Here is a 25,793-nt window from a genome sequence, read left to right as displayed (position 1 = left end):
ACCATATTTCAATTCTAATTCATCTGAAGTGCGGCAGCGAGATTATAACCGAAGCTTCCTCTCACACGAACTGAACTCTCGGGCTGATGATCGTGACCTCCTGAGTAGCACCCAACCAGCGGACTTACCCACAACTATTAAGTACTTTGGAACCGAAAAGTGGCAATGATTTGTGTTCATTACATTTGCGTCATGCACCTCCTGCAGGGTTGGGTATGATAGATTTTAGACATATCCTAGATGAGTCTGTTACTCAGCTTCCCCGAGAGAAGCCCGAAGTAGGTTATGGTAGCTTGGGGCAGTTTAACGGGGGTCAAGCTTCAGTAATTGGCTTGATTCTTCGTTTGTGTTGCCACTGGTTAGATGCGGTAGGAACCTCTACGTTAGAGATTTTCTTTCCAAACCCAATATAACTTATCCTTTGCTTCATCTGGACGATATGACATCGACGAGAATGAGTTCGACGTGGATGTACAGCGAAGTTGGGAGTGTCATTGTGATACATCCAATCATGATCGACATACCGACTAACTTATCTGTGTCAATTGACGTATCACCGATCTGTGGGTGCGTTTATATAACTGGGATCATGGATTAAAATTCTGATTGTTTCCTTTCACATCACATCACTCAAGTGCGATCCCCATCAAGATGCCGTACGATATCAAGGATTTGTTCAATGTGCGCGGCCTAGTTGCCGTCATCACCGGCGGGAGCTCTGGTATGTGTGTTGCGGTTCACGATTGTAATCCTCTAACACAAGCTGATGATGGTGTTACTATCGCAGGTCTGGGCAAGACGATGGCTCTTGCCCTCGCTACCAATGGAGCCAGCAGAGTCTATATCCTGGGTCGTCACAAAGAGACTCTCGAAGATACAGCCGATATGCATCCTGGTGTTATCATCCCTATCGTTGCTGATGTAGGCTCAAAGGCCTCTCTTGCTGCCGCTGCCGATCAGATTCATACTGAAACCGGATACATCAACCTGCTCGTCGCAAATGCCGGGATGCTTTATATGGACTCACCAGAAGCCATCAGTGTGAAGGTCGGTCGCACTTTACAGGAGAATGCGACCCCGGATGAATTGGAATCCTTCCTCATGGATACCCCCGTCGATGAATTTCTAGACACGTTCCGGGTAAACACAACAGGGGTATTCTACACCATTGCGGCTTTCATATCATTACTGGACAAGGGCAACAAGCGAGGAAACGTCTTTCAGAAGAGTCAGGTCATTGCTGTGAGCAGTGTCGCAGCACATAACCGGAGAGTCGTTGGGGGCTGTGCGTATGGAATGAGCAAGGCAGCTGTGAACATGTTGATGAGAAAGATGATGACATATTTGATTCCTCATGGGATTCGAGCAAACACTATTTCTCCTGGCCGTGAGTGTTTTCCCTATATATTCTGAGACGAGGTGCTAACTGAAATACAGTGTTCCCAAGTAATCTGTGTGGAAGCCCAGCCAACGAAGAGATCTCGGTCGAAGGCGCATTTGACCGCGAGTTCATCCCGCTGCAAAGAGCAGGCCGGCACGAGGAGATTGCTGGGCCTATTTTGTATCTGGCCAGTAAGGCAGGCGGGTACGTCAATGGAGAATTGCATCTGATTGACGGGGGAGTGGCTGGGTGCAGCAGTTGATTTTGATGCTGTGGGGGATAATTCTCTTTTCTTTGAGTTCACTGGTGTTTTGGGTCAGCTGTATTGGCCACATGATGATATTGGGTTTTGCATAGCCAGGTTGGGAACCGGGGTTTATATATATATATACACTGTCTTAATCCTAGAATGTTAGTCTAATAATTATTTTCTTTTTCATTTTTGCTGAAAGATCGCCCAAAATGATCCTGCCGTGTACTCACGCTGTACTTCACAAACCCTAGGAAAATGTGATACCACAGTGGCACAATCAACATCATCAGCCTGCAGAGGCTGCAGGGTATCAAAATAAGCCAACTATGCTACCAATAATACTATGCTCATAATATATATTACACCTCATACATAGTACCACAAGTACTACTAGTATCACTCAACCTGGAATAGGAGCACTCGTCCGGTGACTGTGCCACCACCCAACTTGAATCATCGTCATAATTGCCAAGGATGATAAGTAGTCACACCAAGCCTTCCACAGCAGTAAGTAAGTAAAATGACCATTTGCCTCCAAGGGAGCGGTGGAGTGGGGATGTGGCGATGCCAATGCTACTAGTTGGCGATTGTGGCTGTTCAGATCACTCTACTATATGTATTTTTAGAATGTGGCTGGAGCAATGAGCCCACTGCGGTTTCAGGTGGATTGATATGACTGGTCTTTTGGTATATTTGTGCCTTAGGCAGAAATAGAAACTGATGGTGATGAATCCTATGTTACGAGTAAGTACTTAATCTTTCAGTAACTTATAAAGATAATTCCTTATTCTTGGGACATTGATCTCAAGGTTAGTATAGGAGTAGATAGTAGTGATTGAAAGTTGTAGACTATTGAAAGTCACGCGACCGTCTGTCTTGCCCGGCCCACTCGATCCCTGTGCGGATCATTCCATCATTTCTTCTCTAAGCCCGATCCTTTCCATTCAGTCAATCCAACGGTACTGGCACTCGGGCGGAACCGAACCAGCCATACAATACTACCATCGTACATGATTATATCGAAGGTAATAGATACTAAATAATATACTATGTATTCTACCCCCCCTTCCAAAATAATCACCAGCAGCAGAACCTTCCAGCACCCAAAAAAGTAAATGCTGCCTAGCCCCACTACTACATCCACAATCCACCCCTCTTTTTTTAAAAGAGGGAAGGGAAAATCGACCCACCCGAGCTTCCTTCCTGCAGGGTGACTTCACCAGCAGCAGCAATCCCCAGTCTCAGGGTCTCCATCCAGAAGGTTAGTAGCTAGTTAGCAGCTAGTTAAGTTTCAGTAGGGCAGCAATGCTTGCGATCTTCCAACTTATATAAACCCTTCCACTTGACCCAGTTAATCCCTCTTTCTTGCTCAACTTCTCTCTACTCTCCTCACCCAACCCCACCTCACCCCTTTTCTTTCTCAAAGAGAAACATTACCTACGAAAATGTCCTTCCACAACAGCTGCCAAAACATCCACCTCATCCACGAGCCCGGTGCTACTTTCCTGCACGCCGAGGTGCGTCGTGCGAATGGAGAGTATGTCGCTCGCAAGATCCGTCTGGATAGACATATTGGAAATACCGATGGTATGCCCTCCCCCTATTTTTTTTTTCTTTCTCCCATATTACTTCTATTTTTCTTTTTCTTTCGAATATTAGATAGCAAAATGTGTATGGTATTGATACTGACTGTTAATGACTTTGATTTGGTATAGGCTGGTTCCTCTGGGGCGGCTCCAACTTCACCGAAACCGCCAATGACATTCAGCTCGAGCACACTGGCCGCGGTCCCAAGTTGACGGCGTACTTGAGGAAGCGGGATGGTGGATACAGAGAGTTGCAGGGATTGTACCTGGCGGATAAGATTGCTAATGAGAATGGGGAGTTGGTGTTTAAGGTACGTCTACTTATCTATCACTACTATCTAATGTGTAGTTGGGGGAGGTTTAGGCTGACGTGGTGGGCTATTATAGGGACCTTAGATACATTGTTAGTATCTAGCACCGAGAACGGGAGATATGAGGAGGTAACCAGTAGTAAAGGATACGGAGTGATTTTGTATGATTGGAGATATTGCATAGCGAATGATGAATTATTCTATTATATAAACTAATCAGTTTCCTAAATGAAATGTTGCTACTTAGAATATAAAGTTCCAGATGATAGGTCAGTAAATGTAAATATACCCGATGAGGGGCAGGGCACTCACTCACTCACTACCTTACTACATATTATTATTATATATATACTCCTTAAGGAATGTTGCAGCCATCAACTTGCCACATAAGTACTACATGCATATGATGTGCTATTCTGGTTGGTTAATTCTCTATCTTTTATGGACAGGGTGTGTGGGCTGTGCTTACTGTGTGCGTACGTAAGTCACTCGTGAGGTATTTAGTCAAGTAGTCACAGACTGTGCGACGTTTCTTGTGGAATGGGTGGTTGGTTATTATCCTGATAAGGGAGAGGATGATTGTTATGCTTAGGCTTATGCTTATGCTTACTTAGCTTAGTAGATTGTGTTGGTACGCTTTGGTATTATGGGTGTCAGAGATTGCAGTTCGAGTCATGGTTAGTGATGTTATAATATGCTGTAGTGGTGGTATTTGCAAAGCTTGGCTGGATTAAGAGTACCCCACATTCTTAGTAGTGAGTAGGTTGGTTGTTGGTCGGGGGAGTTGACAGGATGCCTGACCACGCGGAGGAAAGGGGGCCATGTGGGTGATGCCTTACCTATTACCCCGCAGTGTTGGTAACTTTAGTAGTTAGTAGGTGGTGCTTGGGGAATGGAAGATTAGATTTTCTTGAACCGGATTGAATAAGTGTATAAAGAAAATAAGTCATGATAATATAGCTAATCGATGAATTCTGTGTATTAGTAGCTAAGATAAATATTTTATTTAAAGAAGTTAATAGAAGAGATATCAATAGCGGAGGAATACCCACCGTGCACTGCAAGATCACCATGAGGCTACTACTTATCACCGATCATACGGTATCCGAGATTCTAGTACTAGGCACCTACTTAGGATGCTTTCACATGGTGATACAGTCCGTATCAAAGGAGGTAGACCGTAGTAGTAATTGCTTTTTATTCCCAAAAAATAGATGGATCTCACTTCTCACGGATACCACCTCACATGACCGGGATCCATCCCAGTAGCCTGTAACACCGACATGACAGACCCTTGCAGTGTGACTGCACTTGAGACTCCTTTCGGACATACTCCTTTCTCATTTGTGGCAAGCGGAAGTTGTCTATTAAATAGTCTAGATGACTGAAAGTGCTCACCGGGTCATTGATCCATGGTAATAGTATGGTTTGAGGCAATTCCTGTCATGATGCCTTGATATCCATCCCCCTTCGCTTCTAGCGCACCCAACTTATGATGCGTATAGCACGGCTCCTATGATTGATTGCATCTCGTATTGACACACTCTCGGCTAAAGTTGAATTTTTCTGGATGGCGCCTGCACTGGCGGGACGAGACGTCGTGGTCGCCAAGCCTCTTGGCATGACACGCTGATTTGAGATGGCGAAGACATTCTCCTACCCTAGAACAAGCCAGACGGGGCCGAAATAGACCCATTCGCGGAGGCAAGTCACCCGGATAGGCCACTCCAGGAGAAGAAAAAGAAAATAAACCACGTGTGAACCTGAAAAGAGTCTTTCGGTCAGGTCCGAGGCTGCTCCTCCAGCTGGGATACAGACCCAACAAAGAATCCCGCGGACGGAGGGCCACTTCGGACCAAGACCTGGATCCGGACAGGAGACCAGTTACCTTCCGACTCAGCGGGCTGGGCAACCTTCAATAGTCGTGGTGGCGTCGCGGCCGTCTGTGCTCGCTACCAGGTGTTCTGGAGGGGATGGCTCGTGATTAGCTACGGTCATGGACCATTGTCGGAAAGGTTACATTGGAGCTTAACATGGCGAACGATAATTTCTGGGAATAGTGAAATGGGGAATCGAGAACAATGAGGGTGACATGCCAGGATCAAAGAAAGATGCTTACTAGGTTACCCCGATAGGACCGAGTGCTATGTTAGTAGCCTGTGTGAACTGTGAAAGTTGATCAGGGTCCAAGAAGCTCATCTCGTGATCGGAAACCCAAAATGACAGCACTAAGCAGATCCGGCTAGACTGGCACTTAATTGTGGGGAATCCTTCCTCTGCGCAGCACGTGGTAGGTTCAATTTTCCGACCCCTGTGAAACCCTGCCAATCAGAGTGAATGCCAGAACCAGACGGGGTTTGCCGGCCTGGACCGAGTTTCTGTTTGGCTGTTGGCAACTAAATCCTGTCAACAAGTCGTACTATACTAGCTTGACTTGCAGACTTACTATACCTTCTATGGAGTATAGCAGTGACTCGTGCTGGGTTGGATCTGGACTCCCCCGTAAACCGTTGCCCCCCCTGTGGGTACATTTCTTACGGTCAACCTGGGGAAACCAGGTCTGGGGTCGTACAGAACTTTCCCCTGTCGGTAAAACCTAACTCTCCGGGAAATTACCTCAGCCTGATGATTGGACATGCAGGCAGGATGAGAGGCATTCACCTCGAAGCCAGTCATCCGAATCAAGACTGGTGGTAATTTCGGATTCTGGGCCCTGTGCATGCCATCGGTCGACTGCAGTGAATAGCGCTCCACAGCAATGGCCGTCCTGCAGCCCAACGAGTCACGGCCGGCGGCCAAACTGGACAGACGGCATGGTGGCCACAGCTGGGGAACCCCATGGGCATTCCCCCGGTACCGATGCTGGCCCGATTCTCAACGGGAAGTCGCGAGTCCAGCAGTGAGCTGAGCATGATGCAACTTGGACCCTCGCACAGGATTATAAAACCGACCAATACCCCTGATCTCGTTTTTTCTTGTCCTTTTTCTCGGTGCTTCCCTCTTCCTTTTCTCCGTCACCTTCCTTCATATCCCCCAGTCTTCGTGTGAACGCCGCTACCTTTCTCTCATTGCTGCCATATAGGCTTCTGTCCACCCTTCTTGTCACTTTCTTTCACTGTGCGGACCATCACACGGTCTATCCTCAGTAGCCATGGCTGATGGCTTCGTGGACGCCTCGCGCGTCGAGGCCCCAGTCACCCTCAAGACTTACTTGATGTGTGCCTTTGCGGCTTTTGGTGGTATCTTCTTCGGTTATGACTCGGGTTATATCAGCGGTGTCATGGGGATGAGATACTTCATCGAGGAGTTTGAGGGCTTGGTATGTAGCGTCATCGCAACAACTAATAAGTTAAGAGGGGACTGATATGACTGACATCTATTAGGACTATAACACTACCCCCACAGATTCCTTCGTCCTCCCGTCCTGGAAAAAATCGCTGATCACGTCGATCCTCTCGGCTGGAACCTTCTTTGGTGCCCTCATTGCGGGTGACTTGGCAGACTGGTTTGGTCGTCGCACTACCATTGTCAGTGGTTGTGTGGTCTTCGTCGTTGGTGTTGTCCTGCAGACCGCTTCGACCTCCTTGGGTCTGCTAGTGGCCGGGCGTCTGATCGCGGGATTCGGTGTTGGCTTTGTCTCCGCCATTATCATCCTGTACATGTCTGAGATTGCACCTCGCAAGGTTCGTGGTGCTATTGTTTCAGGGTACCAGTTCTGCATCACTATCGGGCTCATGTTGGCCTCATGCGTCGACTACGGTACTGAGAACCGTCTCGACTCGGGCTCCTACCGTATCCCAATCGGCCTCCAGCTCGCCTGGGCTATCATTTTGGGAGGTGGTCTGCTCTGCCTGCCCGAGTCCCCTCGTTACTTTGTTCGCAAGGGTAACCTGGCCAAGGCTGCGGAGGTCCTTGCCCGCGTTCGTGGCCAGCCCCAAGACTCGGACTATATCAAGGATGAGCTGGCTGAGATCGTGGCAAACCATGAGTACGAAATGCAGGTGATCCCGGAAGGTGGATACTTCGTCAGCTGGATGAACTGCTTCCGCGGCAGTCTGTTCTCTCCCAACAGCAACCTTCGTCGGACAGTCCTGGGTACTTCCCTGCAGATGATGCAACAGTAAGTCACAACCTTGCCACACCCACACACAAAATGTGAAGAGAGATACTAACCGTCATTCAGGTGGACCGGTGTCAACTTTGTCTTCTACTTTGGAACGACCTTCTTCCAGTCGGTGAGTAAGATCGATCTGTGCCCGAGATGATGCGCTGACAGAGTATAGCTGGGAACCATCGATGACCCCTTTCTCATCAGCATGATTACCACTATCGTCAACGTCTGCTCAACCCCTGTCTCCTTCTACACAATTGAGAAGTTTGGCCGCCGTTCGCTCCTTTTGTGGGGAGCACTTGGCATGGTCATCTGCCAGTTCATTGTCGCTATCGTCGGCACTGTGGACGGCGGCAACAAGCACGCTGTCAGCGCAGAGATTTCCTTCATCTGCATCTACATCTTCTTCTTCGCTAGTACGTGGGGCCCGGGCGCCTGGGTTGTGATTGGCGAAATCTTCCCCTTGCCTATTCGGTCGCGAGGTGTGGCTCTGTCGACGGCTTCAAACTGGCTGTGGAATTGCGTAAGTGACTTGCTCCCCTGTTTGACAAAACACGCTGACCAGTCAGATCATCGCCGTCATTACCCCCTACATGGTCGACAAGGATAAGGGTGACCTCAAGGCCAAGGTATTCTTCATCTGGGGCTCACTGTGCGCCTGCGCTTTTGTGTACACGTACTTCCTGATCCCGGAGACCAAGGGTCTCACTCTTGAGCAGGTGGACAAGATGATGGAAGAGACCACGCCCCGTACCTCGGCCAAGTGGAGACCGCATGGCACCTTTACGGCCGAGATGGGTCTTACTGCGAATGCTGTGGCCGAAAAGGCTACTGCGGTTCACCAGGAGGTGTGAGGGACGGGATGTCAGTTTCGACAGTGGTTTGCTGCTGACGACGAGTTGGTGGGTCTGCATACAGAAGGGTATGCTCGGTTGCTATTATGATTAATCTCTCCTGCTTATTTCTGTTTACTTTACGTTAGTGATAGCTAAGTAATGACGCATGATACCAATATTTCGTATCTTTGTGACTTATCCCTCTCCTTCTTGTCTTCTCGTATGGTTTGCAGGGTAGAACTCATATAACAAATCCAGTCAACTTAATATTCCCAACGCCTCGCTAAGGGGAGAAAAAGCTATCAGAAACATTGTACTGCGGAAACCACATTAACAGTCCCGCCAGGAGCATGTCGCAGTAAAAATTGGCTGGTGCGACTCGAAGTGGGGATTGTTGTGTCCCTGATTCTAATCATGTGGCTTGTCAGAGAGCCCTTATAGTCTGCTAAGACAAAAAACATACCAAGACAGTATGGCCGAGTGGTCTAAGGCGATAGACTTGAAATCTATTCTCTTCGGAGGCGGCGGTTCGAACCCGCCTGCTGTCGTTTTTTGGCCCATCCGTTTTTTTTTTTCTGTGGGACTACCCCACCTCTTTCTGATCGCGCTTTTGCGCTCCTTATCAATCACTCCAAAACTAAATTATATTCTAATTCCATAATGAACTTTATTCATACTGCCGAAATATGGATTGAATGTCGATCTTGTATAGTAGTAGACTAGAGTAGGCAGACACAATTCACTAGTGCCCTCCATACATCGAGGAAAATCAATAGCTACCCAACCATCTACACAGTACAAGTAGTGGATTCGATGCATCGTCATCATATCCCTGTGAGTTATCTAGATCGAGGGAAGTTCCCGATGGGTCCCGAAGTGAAGTCGTAATCATCCCGTTTGGAGCATAAAAATGCTTATGCTCAATGTAGGAGTATATTTTGGCGTGGTGTGGAGTAAGTTTGCCGTAGATGCTGCTAACTCAGTTTAAAAATGGTAGCTTCACTATATCTACAACCACAACCAACGTTACAGAAGGGTCTACTTAGTCTACTTAGTCATAAGAATCATAACATCTACAGTAAAAGTAGTAGAATGCATCCGCCGTGCCGAATTAGATCAGGCGTGGTTCCGCTCTGCCAAGCCACGCCGCGGCGGAGGGCCTACGTACACCCGCCGCCGATCTTCTCTCACTTTCTCTCCGCCCGTTGCAATGCTTCGCAACGCATTTCTTTGGCTCCACGAATCACCTCTCATTGTTTACTCAGTGTGTGTGTTTGCCAAGCCGCCGGCTGTTTGTGCGTGATGAGCCTATTCCCAATGATGTGGATATGCGTGACGCCCCCCCACGGCCTTGCAGGGCAACCCGCTTACGTGACAGGGTGTTTGTCCCTGATTTTGGGGGTCTTCTTCTTTTTTTACGTCCCTGTCTAGAATTTCCCTTCGATTAGAGGGTCCTGGGTCCTAAATGGATAGCTTACCTTGTCGCCTGAGCGGGTCAAGGGATTACGTGCTGGCTGTCTCCAGTTTGTGCCCTTAATGGGAGGCTGTGATAAGGGTACGATGCTGGATGACGACGTTCATAGTGGCATTGGCTGCGATGGCTCTGTGCTGGAGGTGTGCTAATCTTGGGTTTACGTGATAGGGCATGGTCTTTGATCCGCGTTGACTATGCTGTTGATCTACGCACGGCCATCTGCTTCGCTTGTGGAAGGAAATTATATTCCTCGAAAGGTTCAACTTCGGCCCTCTCAGTCCGCGCCACAGTCCTCCGGATACTCTCCATTCAGATCACGGATAATTGGCGTGACTGATGCATGAAATGGCCCGATACTGATTGAATCGGCCAATAATAGCCTTTCGAGGTCCTCGGGCCGTGAAACTGCATGTGTGTCGACAGCTCCTTGTTTGCTCCTGGTTGCCAAGTCCGGCGGCATCCGGATCATTAAGCACCGCGTGGACAGTTCTTGCAGCAAGGAGATTGATTAATAGGACGACAAGCTTCGGATGTTTGGGACATTCAGTTGCCGGTGGTGCCAAGCCTCCTCAAACTGGATGATTAAGCGGCACATCCACTTGGTGGAGACGACGATCAACCTGGATCGTGGCTCGGTAGCGAGGGTGTTGGAGTTAGATCCTGTTGGAGCATACTTTGCTGTTGACTGATGACCGGCTGAGGTATTCGCTGTTCTCTTTTCAAAATTTTATAATGACTGAGCTGGAGGGATATGCTGGGAATAAGAAGGCTGACCTGCTTTTTCTTGGTAGGTATGAGATAACATGATGACTAGATTTCAGCTTCCATGGCTGCCCTTCTGGTTGGAGACATCTAGCTAGCGAAGCTAGAAGCTTCTCAAGACCCATACAAGTCCCAATTATCGAGATGGGTTACCCTGGACTACCCTGAGCTAAACCAAAAACGCTGCGGACCTGAAAAGACGCCCATTCATGCATAAGCCTGTCAAAACTTAGCCATAATTTACCAACCCCTTCTCCACAAGTGGATGTCGGGCCGCGTCGTCATGGGGGATCGTGCCCTACCTTCCAAAGGTCTGGCCCCAGCACGATGAAGCAATTCGAAGCCATCCAAGCCCTTGGCGACAGCTGAACAATTGCCGGCGTTTCATTTGGCAGTCTGCTCCCTTGGTTGCGTCAGCTGGATAGCATCGTCTTGACGGGCATGATGTTCTGTAAAAACAGATATAAAGCGACCTACCCCGGGGGTAGATCTCATTAGCTATCAACAACATCCTCATCACCGCTCATTATCTACCTCCAATCTCTTACCCTCCTTTTTAGTTGATATCCATCAAGATGGTCCAGCTTAACACGCTCCTTACCGGCCTGGCTGGCCTTGCCAGCGTCGTCTCTGCTCATCCCGGCCACGATATCCGTGCCGAAGCTGCTGAGCGCGCTGCCTTCATGAAGCGTGCTCCTCGTAGTCTGAGCGACTGCTCCGCGAAGCTCAAGGCCCGCGGCCTTGAGAAGCAGAGCATTGCTCGTCGCGAGAATGCTGTGAATGCCATTCGCCAGAAGAGGGGCCTGCAGACCCGTATGGTCCTCACTTTACCGCTCAGGATTAATCCATACTAATTCAGATACAGACGCTCCCCTTCTCAAGGCTCGCGATCTCGACACCATCCTCAACACCACCCACCACTCGTCCCTGAACGTGAGCCCCGAGACTGACCCCAACGTCTTGTTTGCCTCCAACGCCACCTGCGTTCTTGGCCCGGATGTCACCCAGGGTCCATACTGTATGGCCATCTTTTCTCCAAAGGCATTTATGTAGCTAACCAGACCAGATGTGACCGGCGAGCTCATCCGCAACGATATCACCGAGACCCAGGAGGGTGTGCCTCTCTACCTGGACATCCAGCTCATTGACACCAGCACCTGCGAGCCCGTTCCCGAGATCTACATTGACATCTGGCACTGCAACGCTACTGTAAGCCACCTGCCACTGACCTCATCTCTGCGTCGCGCAATACTGACATGTACAGGGTGTCTACTCTGGCGTGGCTGCCTCCGGCAACGGTGACTCCAGCGACACCTCCAACCTGGACGCCACTTTCCTCCGCGGTATCCAGCAGACCGACTCTGATGGTGTCGTGCAGTTCAACTCCATCTTCCCCGGCCACTACACCAGCCGTGCTACTCACATTCACGGTACGTCCCATCCCTCTGAGAAAATTATCAATAACTAACTCAACAACAGTTCTCTCCCACTCCCCCAACGAGACTACCGCTCTCCCCAACAACACCATCTCCGGTCTCTACACTTCCCACGCCAACTACGTCGGCCAGCTCTTCTTCGACCAGGACCTGATCACCAAGGTCGAGGCCACCAGCCCCTACAGCACCAACACCCAGGAGCTCACCGAGAACGCTGATGACAGCATCCTCTCCGAGGAGGCCGACACTATTGACCCCTTCGTCGAGTATGTCCTCCTCGGTGATGATGTGAGCGACGGTGTCTTCGGATGGATCTCCCTGGGTATCGATGTCTCTGAGAACAGCGAGATCACTCCTGCTGCGGAGTACACTGCTGATGGTGGTGTTGAGAACGACTCCTCCAGCTCTGGTATGGGCGGTGGCGGTGGCTCTGCCCCTAGCGGCGGCGCCGCCCCCAGTGGTTCTGCTTAAACTTTGATTCGATTGTGAGGTGTTTGTACTTGGTTGTTGCACATGTAGGATAGCGGAAATAATATTAACTTAGTCGCTCGTTTTACTACTTCTGATACTGAAGTTAGAGATGGAGTGAGCGGTCCGTAGATGGAGTACCGATATGATCCATTGGATAAGCAAGAGTTGCTGGAAGCAATATGGTAACTCATGTAATTCATTAGTCTTTACCTGTTGTACCTGATCATTGTGCCTGTTTTGCTGTTTGTTGCCTTAGGCTTCCTCTTTCCCATCTCCCTCGCCCATATTTTCTCAGCATCATCAGGTTTTCTTGACTGAATGTCCCAAGAACCATCCTCTCCCTCGACTGCTTCTACCGCGACTATTTCCATGAACTATTCCATGCTGAACAGGTCGGTGTAACCTCAATGCAATTTTAGTCAGAAGAAAACTCGACATATTGGGCGACGGATCTTCCCAACCTTAACCGGAAATCCCCTCCATCTATGACCCGCCATGACATTGCAGTGAACTATAACTAACCTCAGCCAGCAGGCAACATTCTAACAGAATCAAAATCCATCCACTATACGTCCATACACACCACCCTTCAAAATGTCCTCCCAGAACTGGCTCCCCAACATCCCCCCCAGCTCCCTCTGCACCACCTACCCCTACATCCGCGCGACCCTCATACACCGGCTTTACAAAAAGACCGACCCTAACCAAACGCCCTACCTCCACTTCACCAACGTCCCACCAACCCTCATCACCCCATACCTAGAACAAGACCAATTCCTCCTGACCAAAGCCCGCATCACCTACGACTACCGCTCCCGCACGCTAATCATGAAGGGCCATCCTCATCGACAAGAACTAGCCAAGGGGCTCTTCGATAACGACTTCCTGATGTTCAGATATACTTTGGATAAATTTGCCCTCCGGCCACTCGGTGCTACGACCGTGGCCGAAGGAGACGTCGTGAAGGAGCCGGATCTGAGTTGGCAGCCGCGTGACTTACCCCCTGGACGGGCGAGGACCTGGCCAAGTTTGGTGTTTCATGTGGGCTGGCCGGAGGGATTGGAGTATTTGAGGGGGGAGGCGAAGTTGTGGCTTGAGTGGAGTAAGGGGGATGTGAGGGCGGTGGTGTTGATGGATGTTGGGAGGGAGGAATTGGGGATTGAGAAGTGGGTGATGGGTGATGAGGGTGGGAAGTTGGATCATCGGGTGGAGGTGAGGATGTCGAAGGAGGGGGTGGTAGAGGTGCTGGGTGGGCCTTTTGTGGTCACTTTTCGGGAGGCGTTTTTGAGGGATCCGGACCCGGAGAAGCCGGAGGAGAGGGATTGGGTGTGGGGTGGGGAGGAGATCAAGGAGTGTTTGGGATGTTTGGTGGATGGTCGGGGCTGAGGGGGAGGTGTTGGGTGAAGTGAACGACGAAGACACAATGCTGTGATCAAGAATGCATGCTTGAGATGACGCGTGTACTACGATGGTATATTGATATAGGGTCATTACATACCACTATGCGACTACCACTAATGAGCGTAATACTGTGCGTCGAGCCATCGTCAGATGTAGTAGTACTATTCGTCTAACATGCTCGCGACATGAAAGATGAGCCACAAAACTAGGGTTACTATTCCCATGGGGGATGATATAATGATCCACCCAAAGTCCGGATATACCAGACCATACTCCCAATAATACTCATAACAGATACAACATGCCACTCAACATCTACATTACAAGGACCGCGTACCGGAAAGACTAGCCATGTAATAACTAAATAACCCAGTACCCCGCTGTATGAACATCTTCTACTAAATAGAAAGAGCCCTCATCAAGCTACTCATTAATCAATATGATACGAAAATCAATGCATTTCTACTGTCGTAAAACAGGCTGATACATCTGTAAGGTAGTATCTGTTTATTCACAGAGAGATAATGTTACAACTGACTCTTAAAAGTATGATACATTGTAACATTTTTGATTCATCTTGATTTATTTCTAAAAATTTCATCATTATACAATCTTAATCAAGTGAAAAAAGAAACCCTGAGCAGATGAACTATAAATTCCAGACAGACAAGGCAGCCTGTCTACCATCATCCTCCTTCCTAATCAACCCCCACCAAGAATACATACATAATATGTATTATTATTTTTACATTCTCTTATCCTACATCTTAATTTTTATAATCTAACCCACAACTACACTGCAAATTAATTACTCAACCAATCAATCCATCAAATTATTAATTTATAGATATATGATGCTGACTAATAATACCCATATGCGCTCTAGATAGTGGCCAAAACTCCCGCTGAAACCAAACTGCAATGAACAACGGCAAGGTGGTCGAGTGGTTTAAGACGTAAGACTTGAATCTGGCTTTTGGGGATGATTACCTGAAATACGGTGATTGTTTCTTATCCAAACAGACGATATCTTATACCTTCGGGTGCGCGTGTTCGAATCACGTCCTTGTCGTTTTGTTTTTTTTCTCACTTCCTTCCCACCTTATCTTTTCTTTCTTTCTCCTTTCTTTTTTCTTTGTGAATGAAGAGGGTATGTATGTGATTTTGGATGATCATTTGTTCGATTGAGGGTGTGAATTATTGTTTTTTTATCTCTCTCTCTATATAAGTAGTAGTACTAGTGTATTTACTAGGATATCAACCTGCTGCATATGTACTCATCTTCCTCAACTTCTCCCCAAACTTCCAGAGAAACACCGGCGCCGGCACTCCCAGCGCTATTGCGATAAATGCCAACAGACTGTTTCCCCATCCGTAGTCCAGCGCTTGATACATATACGGTGCGAACAGGGGAAACCCGAATCCCGCGAGCGAGCGCATGCACGCCACTGCTGCTAATGCGCTGGCGGCGAACCGTGTATACGAGTCGACGATATACGTCTGCAGACATTGGAAGGAGATGATGTTGCCCATTCCGTACAAGCACGCACCGATATTCGGCGCAATCCAGTGGCAGTGTGTCTGGGCCGTCCAGCCGTAGATGAACAAGCCGGCGGGAATGAGGAACGCGCCCACGAAGAGCAGCGGGACGCGGAACTCGGGCTTCCCGACGCCGTTGTTCTTCCCCTTGAGACGGCGGTAGATGCGATCGTTTAGCGGGGCGCAGATCTGTGAGCCGAGCCAGAAGCCCAGACCGAGGGAGATGTAGTTTAGGCCGCCGATGCCGGTGGATTCGTTGTAGTATTTTGGGCTGGTCCAGAGGGAGGGGAAGGTTGAGAGGACCAGGTACATAGTGCCGTAGATGTAGGCCATGTAGGCCGCTAGGGCTTGGACGATGGGTTGGGTGGAGAGGAGGCGGAAGGGACGGATGAGGGCGCCGCGCATGATCTGTCCGAGAGATTTGTTTTGGCGCTCGAATTCCGTTTGGTAGTTGGTGTCGGCGGTTTCTTTGCGGAGTTTCTTGGCGCGCTTTTTGAGGATTATGGGGGCGTAGGTTTCTTGCAGGAAAAAGAGGCCGGCTACTTGTATTACACCGTCCGCGATGGAGGTCGCGTAGAATACCCAGCGCCAGGTCGTATTCTCGGCGATGAAGCCGCCTGCGATGGGGCCGACGGCTGGCCCGAGGAGGGGGGCGAGACTGTAGATGGCTACGCTTTTGCCGCGCTGTTCGGGCTTGAAGCAGTCTGAGAGGACACCACCACCGATCTAGTTTGTTAGATGGGTGTGTTGAACTGTGTGAGGGGGTTGCTTACTGCTAGTGGAGCGCTACCGCCTAAACCGGCGAAGAATCGACAGACGATCATTTGTACTTTGGTCTGTGACACGCCGCAGCCGATGTTGAAGACGAGATACAGGAGGTTGGCTAACTGTAGGACTTTCACTCGACCGTAGATCTCCGAGAGAGGTCCGAGGAAGAGCGGCCCAACGGCGTAAGCCAGAATGAACACGGACAGAGTGAGCTGTGAGATGACCTCGTCCGTGATGTTGAACTCTGCAGATATCGCACTTAGGGCTGGTGCCACCATGGAGGAGGATACGGGCGAGATGAAGGTGAAGCAGGATACCGTCACCACCGCCGCCCACTTCTTCTTCATTGGCCAGTTCTTAGGGTTCTCTGGATCGTCGGGGCCATCCCAGGTAACCTATCCTGTTAGCACTAGAAACACAGCAAAGAAATCAGACATACCAGTTTAGGGTCCGCTCTAGATTTGTCTGACCGTGCAGTCCGTGACTTCTCCAAGCCTGATGCCTGGGCTCCAGCTTCCAGATCGCGGTCACGCTCGTTCACCACACCCCCGCGTACTTCGAGGACAGGCTCGTCTTTCTCCCCCCGGTCGTCGGACGAGGAGTCCAAATCCAGCTCATTATCGCTGTGATAGACAGAATGATCATCTAGATGCCTTCCGGAATGCACTCGCTCCACCTGTGTTGTACTGTGTCTGGACCTCGATCTTGTCCGCGTCCTCAACGTCCCCAGTCGGTAAGGCCGTCCCGACAAAGACCCATCATCTGAGCTAGACAGCGACGTAGACCTCGACCTGGTGGACCCGGCTTCCGAAAACGAATGTTCTTTGGACATAACCACAGAATTTGACCAAAGGCAGAGAAGGGAACTATATCTACAGCTCCCAGCCAAGCCGAAACTTAATCAGGAACACCGTAAAAACAGAACTGAAACCTGGGCCTGGGGCAGCCCGGTTAATTATATCATTCTGACTGATCCATGGCTGTCGAAACGGTGATTAAATCCCCGTTAACGCCGATTGTGGGGCGAATTTCTAGAATTTGCACTGGATGAAGCCATCATTGGCCAGCAGGTGAAGCTTGATGCTGGTCCACCAGTCATCCCGGCTCCACGCTTATCAACGATTTGTGCACGGGAGCGGCATGGCCCGAGTCATTATGATCGAAACGGGCAATCCGACCTGTGAGCATTGCATTCGGGTCATTTTGATTGGCACGAGGCCATGACTGCGTGTCCGTTGACGGGAAGCGAGAAAACTTGCAGAGGAGTTGTACCGTTGCAAACGTGCATTGCCTGGAATGTGACGGGAAAACGTGACTGGCTGGAGGCTCGGCTGTCGGCTGTCCGGCACGTCACGTGTGTCACGTGAGGCGGCCCCCGCCGCCTTTCTTTGATACTTTGGCCAAGTTTGGATAACTTTGCCTGCAGGATGCGATTGACGGGATGCATTCCCTGCTGAGCTGCCTGATCAGCGTGCGGACGTCCGATACACCGTCGTGTTACACTGTTGGCGCCTGCATGTCACTATCTTTGTTGCTGCCGATCACTTACTATTCTCCGACAAGACAGTTGACTCACACCGTTCTGGATTTTTATCCGGCTATGCTCTGCTTTCGCGGCAATGCATTGGGGACAACATTGATGTATGTATGAATGACGATGTATGCTATTTACCAATCATGATTCGTTGTGCTGTCAATTTGACCTATCGACGCTACCATCTACAAGGCCGTCAGGCACCCGTTCGGATCTCCGATGGCCTGGACCAAAGCAGAGCACATCACCATGCGCCTACGGTCCCTGCTAGTCCAATGCCTCCTCTTTGATCGTAGCGATGTCCTTGTGCCCGATGAGACTCTGGTAGCACCGATTGTGGGTCTCCACCAGAGAGGATGACCTTGCACATTCGGTTACCGCTGCATCATATCGCGGTCTGGGCGGTTCTTAAACACCGCTCGAGATACTGCTCCACCCGTTTTACGTCGTCCAATGCAGCTACCGTGCCCACATATCCATCTGGTCGAACAACAGCCAGAGCCCCCCGGGCAGCATCTACACCGTAGATCTTGTACACGTCGTCCATCTCGTAGCCACTGTAAAAGCTCATCTCTGAGTGTCTTTTGAGCTCGGCTGGTAAATCACGCCAAGTGAATTCCCGAGACAGACGGGGATGGATCACAACTTGCTCGATCACGGATGCAGGGAACCGGGGCAGCACTGCAGACCCTATCGTCCGCAATGTCTGGGCAGAGACGCCCTTCGGATACAGCAGATCATATGACGTGAGACAAAGAATACGGAATCGACCAGTTGACAAGAAATCTGCTCCTGTCAGCTACCGTCGGCTTTTGAGGTTTCAGTGCTTTCCGTGCTTTGCTACACCCGGACTTACCATCATGCAAGTTCCGCCGGTTCCCATCGGCATGTCTACGGTATTTGACGTTCAGCAGTCTCCGACCCGGACGAAGGATGCCAGAGAGATAGTCAGTTCCCTCAATTGGATTCTTCTTGCCACCTTGCACCTTCTGCACGATCGGACTCTCAGGATATTCAATTCCACAGCCACTGGTGAACCCGTTGCCAGTACTGAAAACTTCCAAAAACTGCTCGTGCGTCAGGCCGTCTGCGCCGTCCTCTGCTGCACCGATCTTTCCAGAGAACATGGACGAAAAGGCACGGTCGAACTCTATAAGCTCCTGGGCGATCGTGTGACGCTCAGTGTGGTATGTATCCAAAACAGCATCAGGCTTTCCTGGCGATGCTGAGGCGGGAGTGAGACCATTGATTGCATAAGCCAGTTTCCACGCTAGGTTGTAAGAATCCATCATGGAGACGTTCATCCCTTGGCCTGCCTGTTAATTCAAGTGAGTTAGTATACCGACGCTTAACACGATCGTTTAGCGGGTGCATACCTTGGGACTATGAGTATGGCAAGCTGGCACAAATGAGCGTTAGCATGCAGCACTCCAATTAGAAGGAATATACGAACCATCTCCTACAATGAATACCCGATTAGCTCCTTTCGAATCTTTCACTGTGAACTGATCCGACACTCGCTGGCCAATCTGATACGCCGCCCACCAGTCCACGGCGCCGTCCGTTTTCGGTCGGATATAGTACGGCTTGAAGGCTTCGGCCGCAGCATGAAAAATCCCGTCGAGAGTGACCTGGCTCCTACGAGCTCGAGCGTCCTTTGGCGTGGATTCATTTACTGGCTTCTGATCCTCATCTGGGGTGGCTTCGTCTGGCACTTGAACATACAACCGGGTCAAGTAGTCACCGGTCGCAATCCGCTCGCGTGGAATCACCATCACTGAAGTAGCCGGGGCGTGGATTGCACAGCGTCTCCTGATATCAGGAAAATCGGTATCGACGACAAGATCGACCACACCCCAGATGTGATCCAGCGACTCGCCCACCAACTTCAGACCCATACAACGACGGACCACGGAATGGGCTCCATCCGCACCAACCAAATACTTCGATCGAACCGTCCGTCGTTGGCCAGCTGTCTCGATCTCCGCCACCACAGGGAATTCTGAATCGCCATCCTCATCGATTGTCACGTCCAAGAGTTTAGTATCTCGCAGCACTCCCCTTTTCGAGTACCGCAGGAGATCCGTTTCCAGGATTCTCTCAATGCGACCCTGGTGGATTGTGACTTCGTGCTGGAATCGCGCCGGCACGGCAACATCCGGCACTATCGCCGTCCGTTCAATGATCTCATCCTTGTTAGGCGAAGGGTTCCAAAATGCAACTTCCTCCATGTGGCATCCATCGGTGAGAATTTCGTCTGCTAGCCCGAGGGTCTTCAGAACCTCGAGTGTCCTGGGTTGGAGGCCATCAGCTTGGCCAGATTTAAGCGTTCCCGGTTTAGCATCGATGCACAATAGTGATGTATCGTTCAGTCCATATCTGGCTAAGAGGAGATTGAGCATTAGCCCGGCGGGACCAGCGCCGACAACGACGACTTCGTATCGCTCTGGGACTCCATCGCGAGGATCGTTCGGGCTGAGGCGAGGTAGGGGCGGCGCGAAGGAAGGGAGAACACGAAGTTCACGGGAGGATGCTGCAAACTCGGTGAAGACAGGCATTTGGTCGAGTCTGTGGTTCTAAGAGTCCGGGTTTGAAATCAATTCCGCTAGTATAGTGTAAAGAACGCACTCGACTTGCGAGGGCTTGTAGCTGGTGGGCAGTGAAATGGCAGGGTCACTTGGTTGGAAATTCAATTACCGGGCATGTTAGAAAGGTACAAGTGTCCAGTCAACCGCCGTCGGATCTTGGCCAGCTATATGACTGCTGGGGTGGTCCCCACGAAGCCATCTAGGGCAGGATATAGTCCCGTCTGGTTTGTTTGGATCCCCCACGCTGGTTGGCCGTGTGTTTTGGCCTCAGGCACCAACTTCCACTATGGGAGGCTGACTGAGCAGAGGTGGAGAGCCAGTTGCTGACGGCTGATTATTAGAATCTCACCAATCGCCCTGATCGGCATCAACCTTGCCGGTTCGCGTAACAGATGAGGGCCCCAATGTTCCCATAACTCGCCGATCCTACGCTTCTGACTGGTTGCAACCAACAATATGAATCGTGGACTTACGACTAGCCACTCCATCCTAGCGTTGACAGGTTGCGGCTTTTGAAAGTGTGGGGTTGTTACGAAGAGGTACGCACACAGCACCGTCGGTGATGGAGGAGTTCCTTGGAAACCTCAGTTCAAAATCCGACAGTGGTTGAGCGGGATGCAATCTGGAAAACCGTCTGCTTTCACCAATTGACTGCCTTGAGCTAATTGCCTCTACGACAAAGGTCCGTGCTGGAGATGAAATTCGAGAGGTACACCATAGAAACTTGGAATGTCTTCCCGAGGAAAAGGGAACTTTCGCCTACCACGGAACCGTCATCCTTATGACCTCACGGACGCCACACCCCAGATCATTTGACTTTCTCTCATGGGCCAAGTAATTGTTTAACTCCTTGGGAGACAGGTATGTGCAATTAGTTGAACAGTACGATGTCGCAACTCCCGTGAGGTCCTAAGTTGACCGAAAGTTCTGGCAGACTCCACCTTCTGAAATTGTCAGGACTCGACTTGTTGTGCGTCACCGCTGTAAGATAAACAGAACCAGACTATCTGTCCATGGATTATACTTTGCAGGACAATAGGGATTCACACCACGAAGAAAAACACAAAAAGGCTATGTATGAAACTGCGTTAACTCGAAAGAGACAATGCCGGCCATCTCGAAGGCACAGGAACTCATGCGGGGGCTGCGGGTCCACCAAGACCAGAAATGAGCGGACAAATGGTCCGGATAGTGACACGCAGACCAGAGGATCACTTCCGCCTCCGCTTCTTGCTCCCGCGTGAGGGGGATTTCCGGCCATGAGTTACGGCTGTTCTATTACCGGGGCATTGAAACTGGGGCCTAGTATATCCGGTACCAGAGCAGTCGTACAGACTAGTCTAGTCCACTTTCGTGAACTCAATATTGGGTAGAACCGCTAGCAGGGCGGCCCACATTCGCTTGGGAAAATGGCCAATCCCCCATCTTGGGATACGTGCGCCATCCGGTGAAGCCCCTTCGTCATCGCAGCTCTTCCTCCGGTTGCGCTGGGCGGTTTGCTGTCAATTGTTAAATCAAGTGGGGGCAGCAGTTGCATCGTTGCTTTTCCCATCGTTCGCCTGGCGAGGAGGTTCACTGATAGGCTGGATATACGGATTAAAGTCGGTTACCACGCTACTGCCGGCGCTACTCAATTTCGGGCAGGTCCCGGACTTAACGGGTATGCGATATATCACACCAACGCACGCCATTGGCTAACCGCTAATAGTTACATTGTAAGCCCACAACTACAGGTGCAGCTTCACGCAGTCCAGACAGACCGCAAGGCACCTGTGCGGCCAGGCAAAAGTCCTCTGAACTTGGGCAATGTTGTTGGTTAATCGTGTGTCAACAGGGCTTTAAAGAGCTCTTGAATATGAGCATACCCTTACAGGTCCAACCTGAGACATCTCTCCACACGCCTTTTTCGTATTCGACCCTCTACTCCGCCAGTACCCATGCTAGTGCCGGCGCCTCACAAGGCAGCCCAAGTCAAAAACGGTAAAGACGACTCTAGCTAGTAGACATCGTTATCGTGTCTCTTGGCTATATGACCACCCGCAGTCCCCACTGGATCAATTTCCCCCCGTCCGATCACCAGCACCCGTGGATCCTCGTTGACTTCGCCTGGAATTCAGGGTTGCTTCGAGCCCATCTGATCGCCAGTATAGACTCCACTTGACTGCCATCGCTGGGGGATTTCCGGGCTGGGGTTCATACCACTCTGCCACAGAGAAGGCCCCTCACTATTATCACGTCGGTACGATCACTTCCAGCTCAAAGCAACATTTGGGATAGACAAGCAAAGGTGGAAGGTTACACGGCTTCCTCCCCGGGCACTGATCGCCAACCCCACCTTAGACAACTCTCTCACGCAGATGGCTGAGGTGGGACGGAAGAATGCCGCGGTTGTTCCTCGCGTCCAGCCGATATTCGCATGAACACTGACATATTTTGTAGCACGAGTGAGCTTATGCACAGGGAGGGGTGGTCCCGGATATACCAGCAACTGCGCAACATATATAAGGGTGACAGTCTTATGCGTTCTACTGCAGCACTCTTCAACACTTAGCCATACTCTGTCTTTAGCCCTGCACTGAGAATCATGAATCGCCTGGCACAATTTTTAGGCGTTTCTGCTGCCAACATCACTGAGAAGACCCCTGATCCGTGGATTGTGCAGGAACGCTCCGTTGATGAAGCCAGACCCCTGAGAGTAGTTGTCATCGGTTCGGGGATCTCAGGTATCGTTGCATCTATTCGCTTCAGACAACGCATTCCCAACCTGGATCTATGCGTGTACGAGAAGAATGCAGATGTTGGAGGCACGTGGCTGGAAAACAGATACCCCGGCTGCGCATGTGGTCAGTAGTGTATCCTATTCCCCCTGCTTATGCCTGGGCTAACTTGGCTGGTCTATAGACATCCCGGCCCACACCTATCAGGCCACATTTGAGCCTAACAAACAGTGGTCCACTTTCTATGCTGCAGCCCCAGAGATATACCAGTATTGGAGAAGAGTAGCGGATAAATATGGCTGCGAGAAGTGCATCAAGTTCAAACAGCAAGTTGTGGAGGCTGTGTGGAACGAAAAAGATAGCAAATGGCAACTGAAGGTCAGATACATCAGATATTACCATGGGACACAGCAGCTGACAAGCCTTTGGGCGTAAAGGTCAAGGACCTAGATAGTGATTCGGTCTACTCAGACCAGTGTGACGTGTTGATTTCGGCCACTGGGTTTCTCAATGAATGGAAATGGCCGAACATCCCAGGTCTCCATGATTTCAAGGGAAAGCTGATGCATAGTGCTAGATGGGATGAGAGTTATGACTACAGTGTATGTTGAACATTTCCAAAAGGGTCGCTGATCTGGGCTAATGTCCGTAGGGCAAGAGAGTCGCTGTGATTGGGAACGGCTCCAGCGGTATACAGATTGTGCCTGGAATGCTACCGCAAGTGACGCACATGGACCACTATGTCAGAAGCCGAACCTGGATCGCACCTAGCTTCGCTAGGGAAGAAGTTGAGAGACGAGGTTCGAAATTAGACAACTGTGAGTGTGCTTGAGTTGGTAACATGAATGTCTAGCTGATTGGATGTCCAGTCTCGTTCACTCCGGAAGAGCTCGAGACCTTCAACAAGGACCACAGTGCTTATCAAAATTTCCGTAAAGGTTGGCGTCTCTTTCACTTTGGTTTTGCTTGCGCTGACATTATCAGAAATCGAGGTTCAACTACAGTCTGTCCACGGCGCAACCTTGCTAGGCACGCCGGAACAGCTAGGGGCCAAAGATGTCTTCGCCCAGAACATGAAACAGCGATTGGCAAGGAAGCCCGAGTTGTTTGAGGATCTCGTTCCGTCATTCCCGCCCGTTTGCCGCCGACTTACACCTGGGCCCGGATACTTGGAGGCCTTGACCGATGACAAGGTTCAGATCATCACCAGTGAGATCGTCCGGGTTGATGCAAATGGCGTCATCACTGCCGACGGGGTGCATCATCCCACCGACGTTTTAGTGTGCGCCACCGGGTTTGACACCAGCTTCACACCCAGATTCCCCATCACGGGGCGTAATGGTCTGTCGCTAGCGGAGCGGTGGAAGAGTACCCCCGAGTCCTACCTCTCCATCGCCGTTGACGAATTTCCCAACTACTTTATCTGTTTCGGGCCCAATTCGGCGCTGGGGGAGGGCAACCTGTTACTTTTGCTGGAGAAAGTGGTTGACTATTTCACCGCCTGTGTGCAGAAGATGCAGCGGGATAACATCCGGTCCATGTCGGTTAGAAAGGATGCGGTGGAACGGTTTACGCGGCACTGCGATCAGTATTTCTCCCGCACGGTGTACAGCGAGAAATGCCGAAGCTGGTATAAAGGGGGAGCGGAAGATGGTCGGGTGATAGGGGTGTGGCCAGGTATGCAACCTTCCTCTTGCTGGTAGGCCATGATGATCACGTACTGACCTAGCCAGGATCGTCTCTCCACTCACTGAAAACACTTTCGAATCCCCGGTGGGAGGATTTCACCTACGAGTATGTGGATGACAACGCGAATGGCTGGATTGGTGATGGATGGACGGAGAATGAGAAGAATAACGCGATCGAGGTGAACTATCTGGATGATGATCAGGTGGACTTTCCCTTGACTGTGGTTGAGCAGTCGAAGAATTGAGCAGATAGCCGTGTATGCATGCAGTATGGAGACTTGGCCATTTCTTCTGTTGCTGGTTTGTCTTCTTGCCACTCTGAATGGGATTCAGGTTGTTCCGGAGCTGTGAACCGGGTGTGTAGCTTACCTGGTGTAGCTTAAGCGTGATACTGGATAGTAGTAGTAGATAGTTTGTACTTTGTAGAGTGTGTAATCTATCTGCGGTGGATGGCAGTCTCCCTTTGTCGGGCCCACCGAGAACCCGCGTCAGTCACTCAGTGGTAAGATTACCGGGTAAGATGCTAGATGGCAGCTCATTGTTAGTGAACCCGAGCGTATGGCGGATACCACGAAAAGGGCAGTAATCAGTAAGTACGGAACGAGCCGGTCATTTTTGCAGGATTACTTTTATCCTGAACGAAAAGGAGGCCCCAGAAAACCGGCTGGGGAAGGCAGACATCCTTGGCCACTTAACTTTTCTCCTCTTTCTGCTGTTTGTTCTTCTCTCCACTTTCCCCCGACCTGTCAACTGTCAAAAGTCTCAGTGCTTGAGGGGAATGGTGTCATACCCTCTCCCTCCGGTCTGTCTCGTATCTTCAATTTTTAATTTTTACCCCCTCATCATCTTTACGTCTTGCCTCTCCTCTGTAATCTAATCTTTCTAACTTATCTATTTATCAAGAGATCGTTGCCGGCTAGATCTCAACCGGAGATCT

The 25,793-nt window shown here is 50.3% G+C and overlaps 8 protein-coding genes and 2 non-coding genes across 10 annotated transcripts; 8 read left to right on the top strand and 2 right to left on the bottom strand.

Moving 5' to 3' along the window:
• Positions 1–651: 651 nt before the first annotated feature.
• On the top strand, positions 652–1,643 carry AKAW2_61114A (SDR family NAD(P)-dependent oxidoreductase; the record flags this gene model as incomplete). The annotated part of the gene is made up of 3 exons (XM_041693314.1): positions 652–721; positions 788–1,387; positions 1,438–1,643. 3 exons carry the CDS (start codon positions 652–654, stop codon positions 1,641–1,643), a joined length of 876 nt encoding a protein of 291 aa, XP_041546612.1.
• Positions 1,644–3,079: 1,436 nt separating this feature from the next.
• On the top strand, positions 3,080–3,747 carry AKAW2_61113A (CVNH domain-containing protein; the record flags this gene model as incomplete). The annotated part of the gene is made up of 2 exons (XM_041693313.1): positions 3,080–3,221; positions 3,350–3,747. The coding sequence occupies 2 exons, from the start codon at positions 3,080–3,082 to the stop codon at positions 3,745–3,747; spliced, it is 540 nt and encodes a 179-aa protein (XP_041546611.1).
• A 2,935-nt stretch (positions 3,748–6,682) lies between these two features.
• On the top strand, positions 6,683–8,496 carry AKAW2_61112A (sugar porter family MFS transporter; the record flags this gene model as incomplete). Its single annotated transcript, XM_041693312.1, has 5 exons — positions 6,683–6,850; positions 6,915–7,651; positions 7,715–7,766; positions 7,815–8,165; positions 8,212–8,496. The coding sequence occupies 5 exons, from the start codon at positions 6,683–6,685 to the stop codon at positions 8,494–8,496; spliced, it is 1,593 nt and encodes a 530-aa protein (XP_041546610.1).
• A 448-nt stretch (positions 8,497–8,944) lies between these two features.
• AKAW2_t60031A lies at positions 8,945–9,026 on the top strand. The gene has a single exon. It is a non-coding gene; the product is annotated as a tRNA-Ser (tRNA).
• A 2,263-nt stretch (positions 9,027–11,289) lies between these two features.
• On the top strand, positions 11,290–12,621 carry AKAW2_61111A (intradiol ring-cleavage dioxygenase; the record flags this gene model as incomplete). The annotated part of the gene is made up of 5 exons (XM_041693310.1): positions 11,290–11,527; positions 11,580–11,732; positions 11,781–11,923; positions 11,979–12,144; positions 12,194–12,621. 5 exons carry the CDS (start codon positions 11,290–11,292, stop codon positions 12,619–12,621), a joined length of 1,128 nt encoding a protein of 375 aa, XP_041546609.1.
• A 594-nt stretch (positions 12,622–13,215) lies between these two features.
• AKAW2_61110A (uncharacterized protein) lies at positions 13,216–14,007 on the top strand (the record flags this gene model as incomplete). Its single annotated transcript, XM_041693309.1, has 1 exon — positions 13,216–14,007. The coding sequence occupies one exon, from the start codon at positions 13,216–13,218 to the stop codon at positions 14,005–14,007; it is 792 nt and encodes a 263-aa protein (XP_041546608.1).
• A 945-nt stretch (positions 14,008–14,952) lies between these two features.
• Positions 14,953–15,094, top strand: AKAW2_t60030A. The gene has a single exon. It is a non-coding gene; the product is annotated as a tRNA-Ser (tRNA).
• Positions 15,095–15,279: 185 nt separating this feature from the next.
• AKAW2_61109S (MFS transporter) lies at positions 15,280–17,161 on the bottom strand (the record flags this gene model as incomplete). The annotated part of the gene is made up of 3 exons (XM_041693308.1): positions 15,280–16,287; positions 16,335–16,724; positions 16,769–17,161. 3 exons carry the CDS (start codon positions 17,159–17,161, stop codon positions 15,280–15,282), a joined length of 1,791 nt encoding a protein of 596 aa, XP_041546607.1.
• Positions 17,162–18,248: 1,087 nt separating this feature from the next.
• Positions 18,249–20,421, bottom strand: AKAW2_61108S (putative phenol monooxygenase; the record flags this gene model as incomplete). Its single annotated transcript, XM_041693307.1, has 4 exons — positions 18,249–18,649; positions 18,720–19,179; positions 19,240–19,262; positions 19,317–20,421. The coding sequence occupies 4 exons, from the start codon at positions 20,419–20,421 to the stop codon at positions 18,249–18,251; spliced, it is 1,989 nt and encodes a 662-aa protein (XP_041546606.1).
• A 2,614-nt stretch (positions 20,422–23,035) lies between these two features.
• On the top strand, positions 23,036–25,101 carry AKAW2_61107A (flavin-containing monooxygenase; the record flags this gene model as incomplete). Its single annotated transcript, XM_041693306.1, has 7 exons — positions 23,036–23,294; positions 23,353–23,546; positions 23,606–23,770; positions 23,821–23,986; positions 24,038–24,106; positions 24,153–24,845; positions 24,902–25,101. 7 exons carry the CDS (start codon positions 23,036–23,038, stop codon positions 25,099–25,101), a joined length of 1,746 nt encoding a protein of 581 aa, XP_041546605.1.
• Between the last annotated feature and the right edge of the window lie 692 nt (positions 25,102–25,793).

This window comes from Aspergillus luchuensis, chromosome 6 (genome assembly GCF_016861625.1).
Source record: "Aspergillus luchuensis IFO 4308 DNA, chromosome 6, nearly complete sequence".
Lineage (NCBI taxonomy): Eukaryota > Fungi > Ascomycota > Eurotiomycetes > Eurotiales > Aspergillaceae > Aspergillus > Aspergillus luchuensis.
The sequence above is the reverse complement of the archived record's forward strand: the minus strand, read 5'-3'. Positions and strand labels throughout refer to the sequence as shown.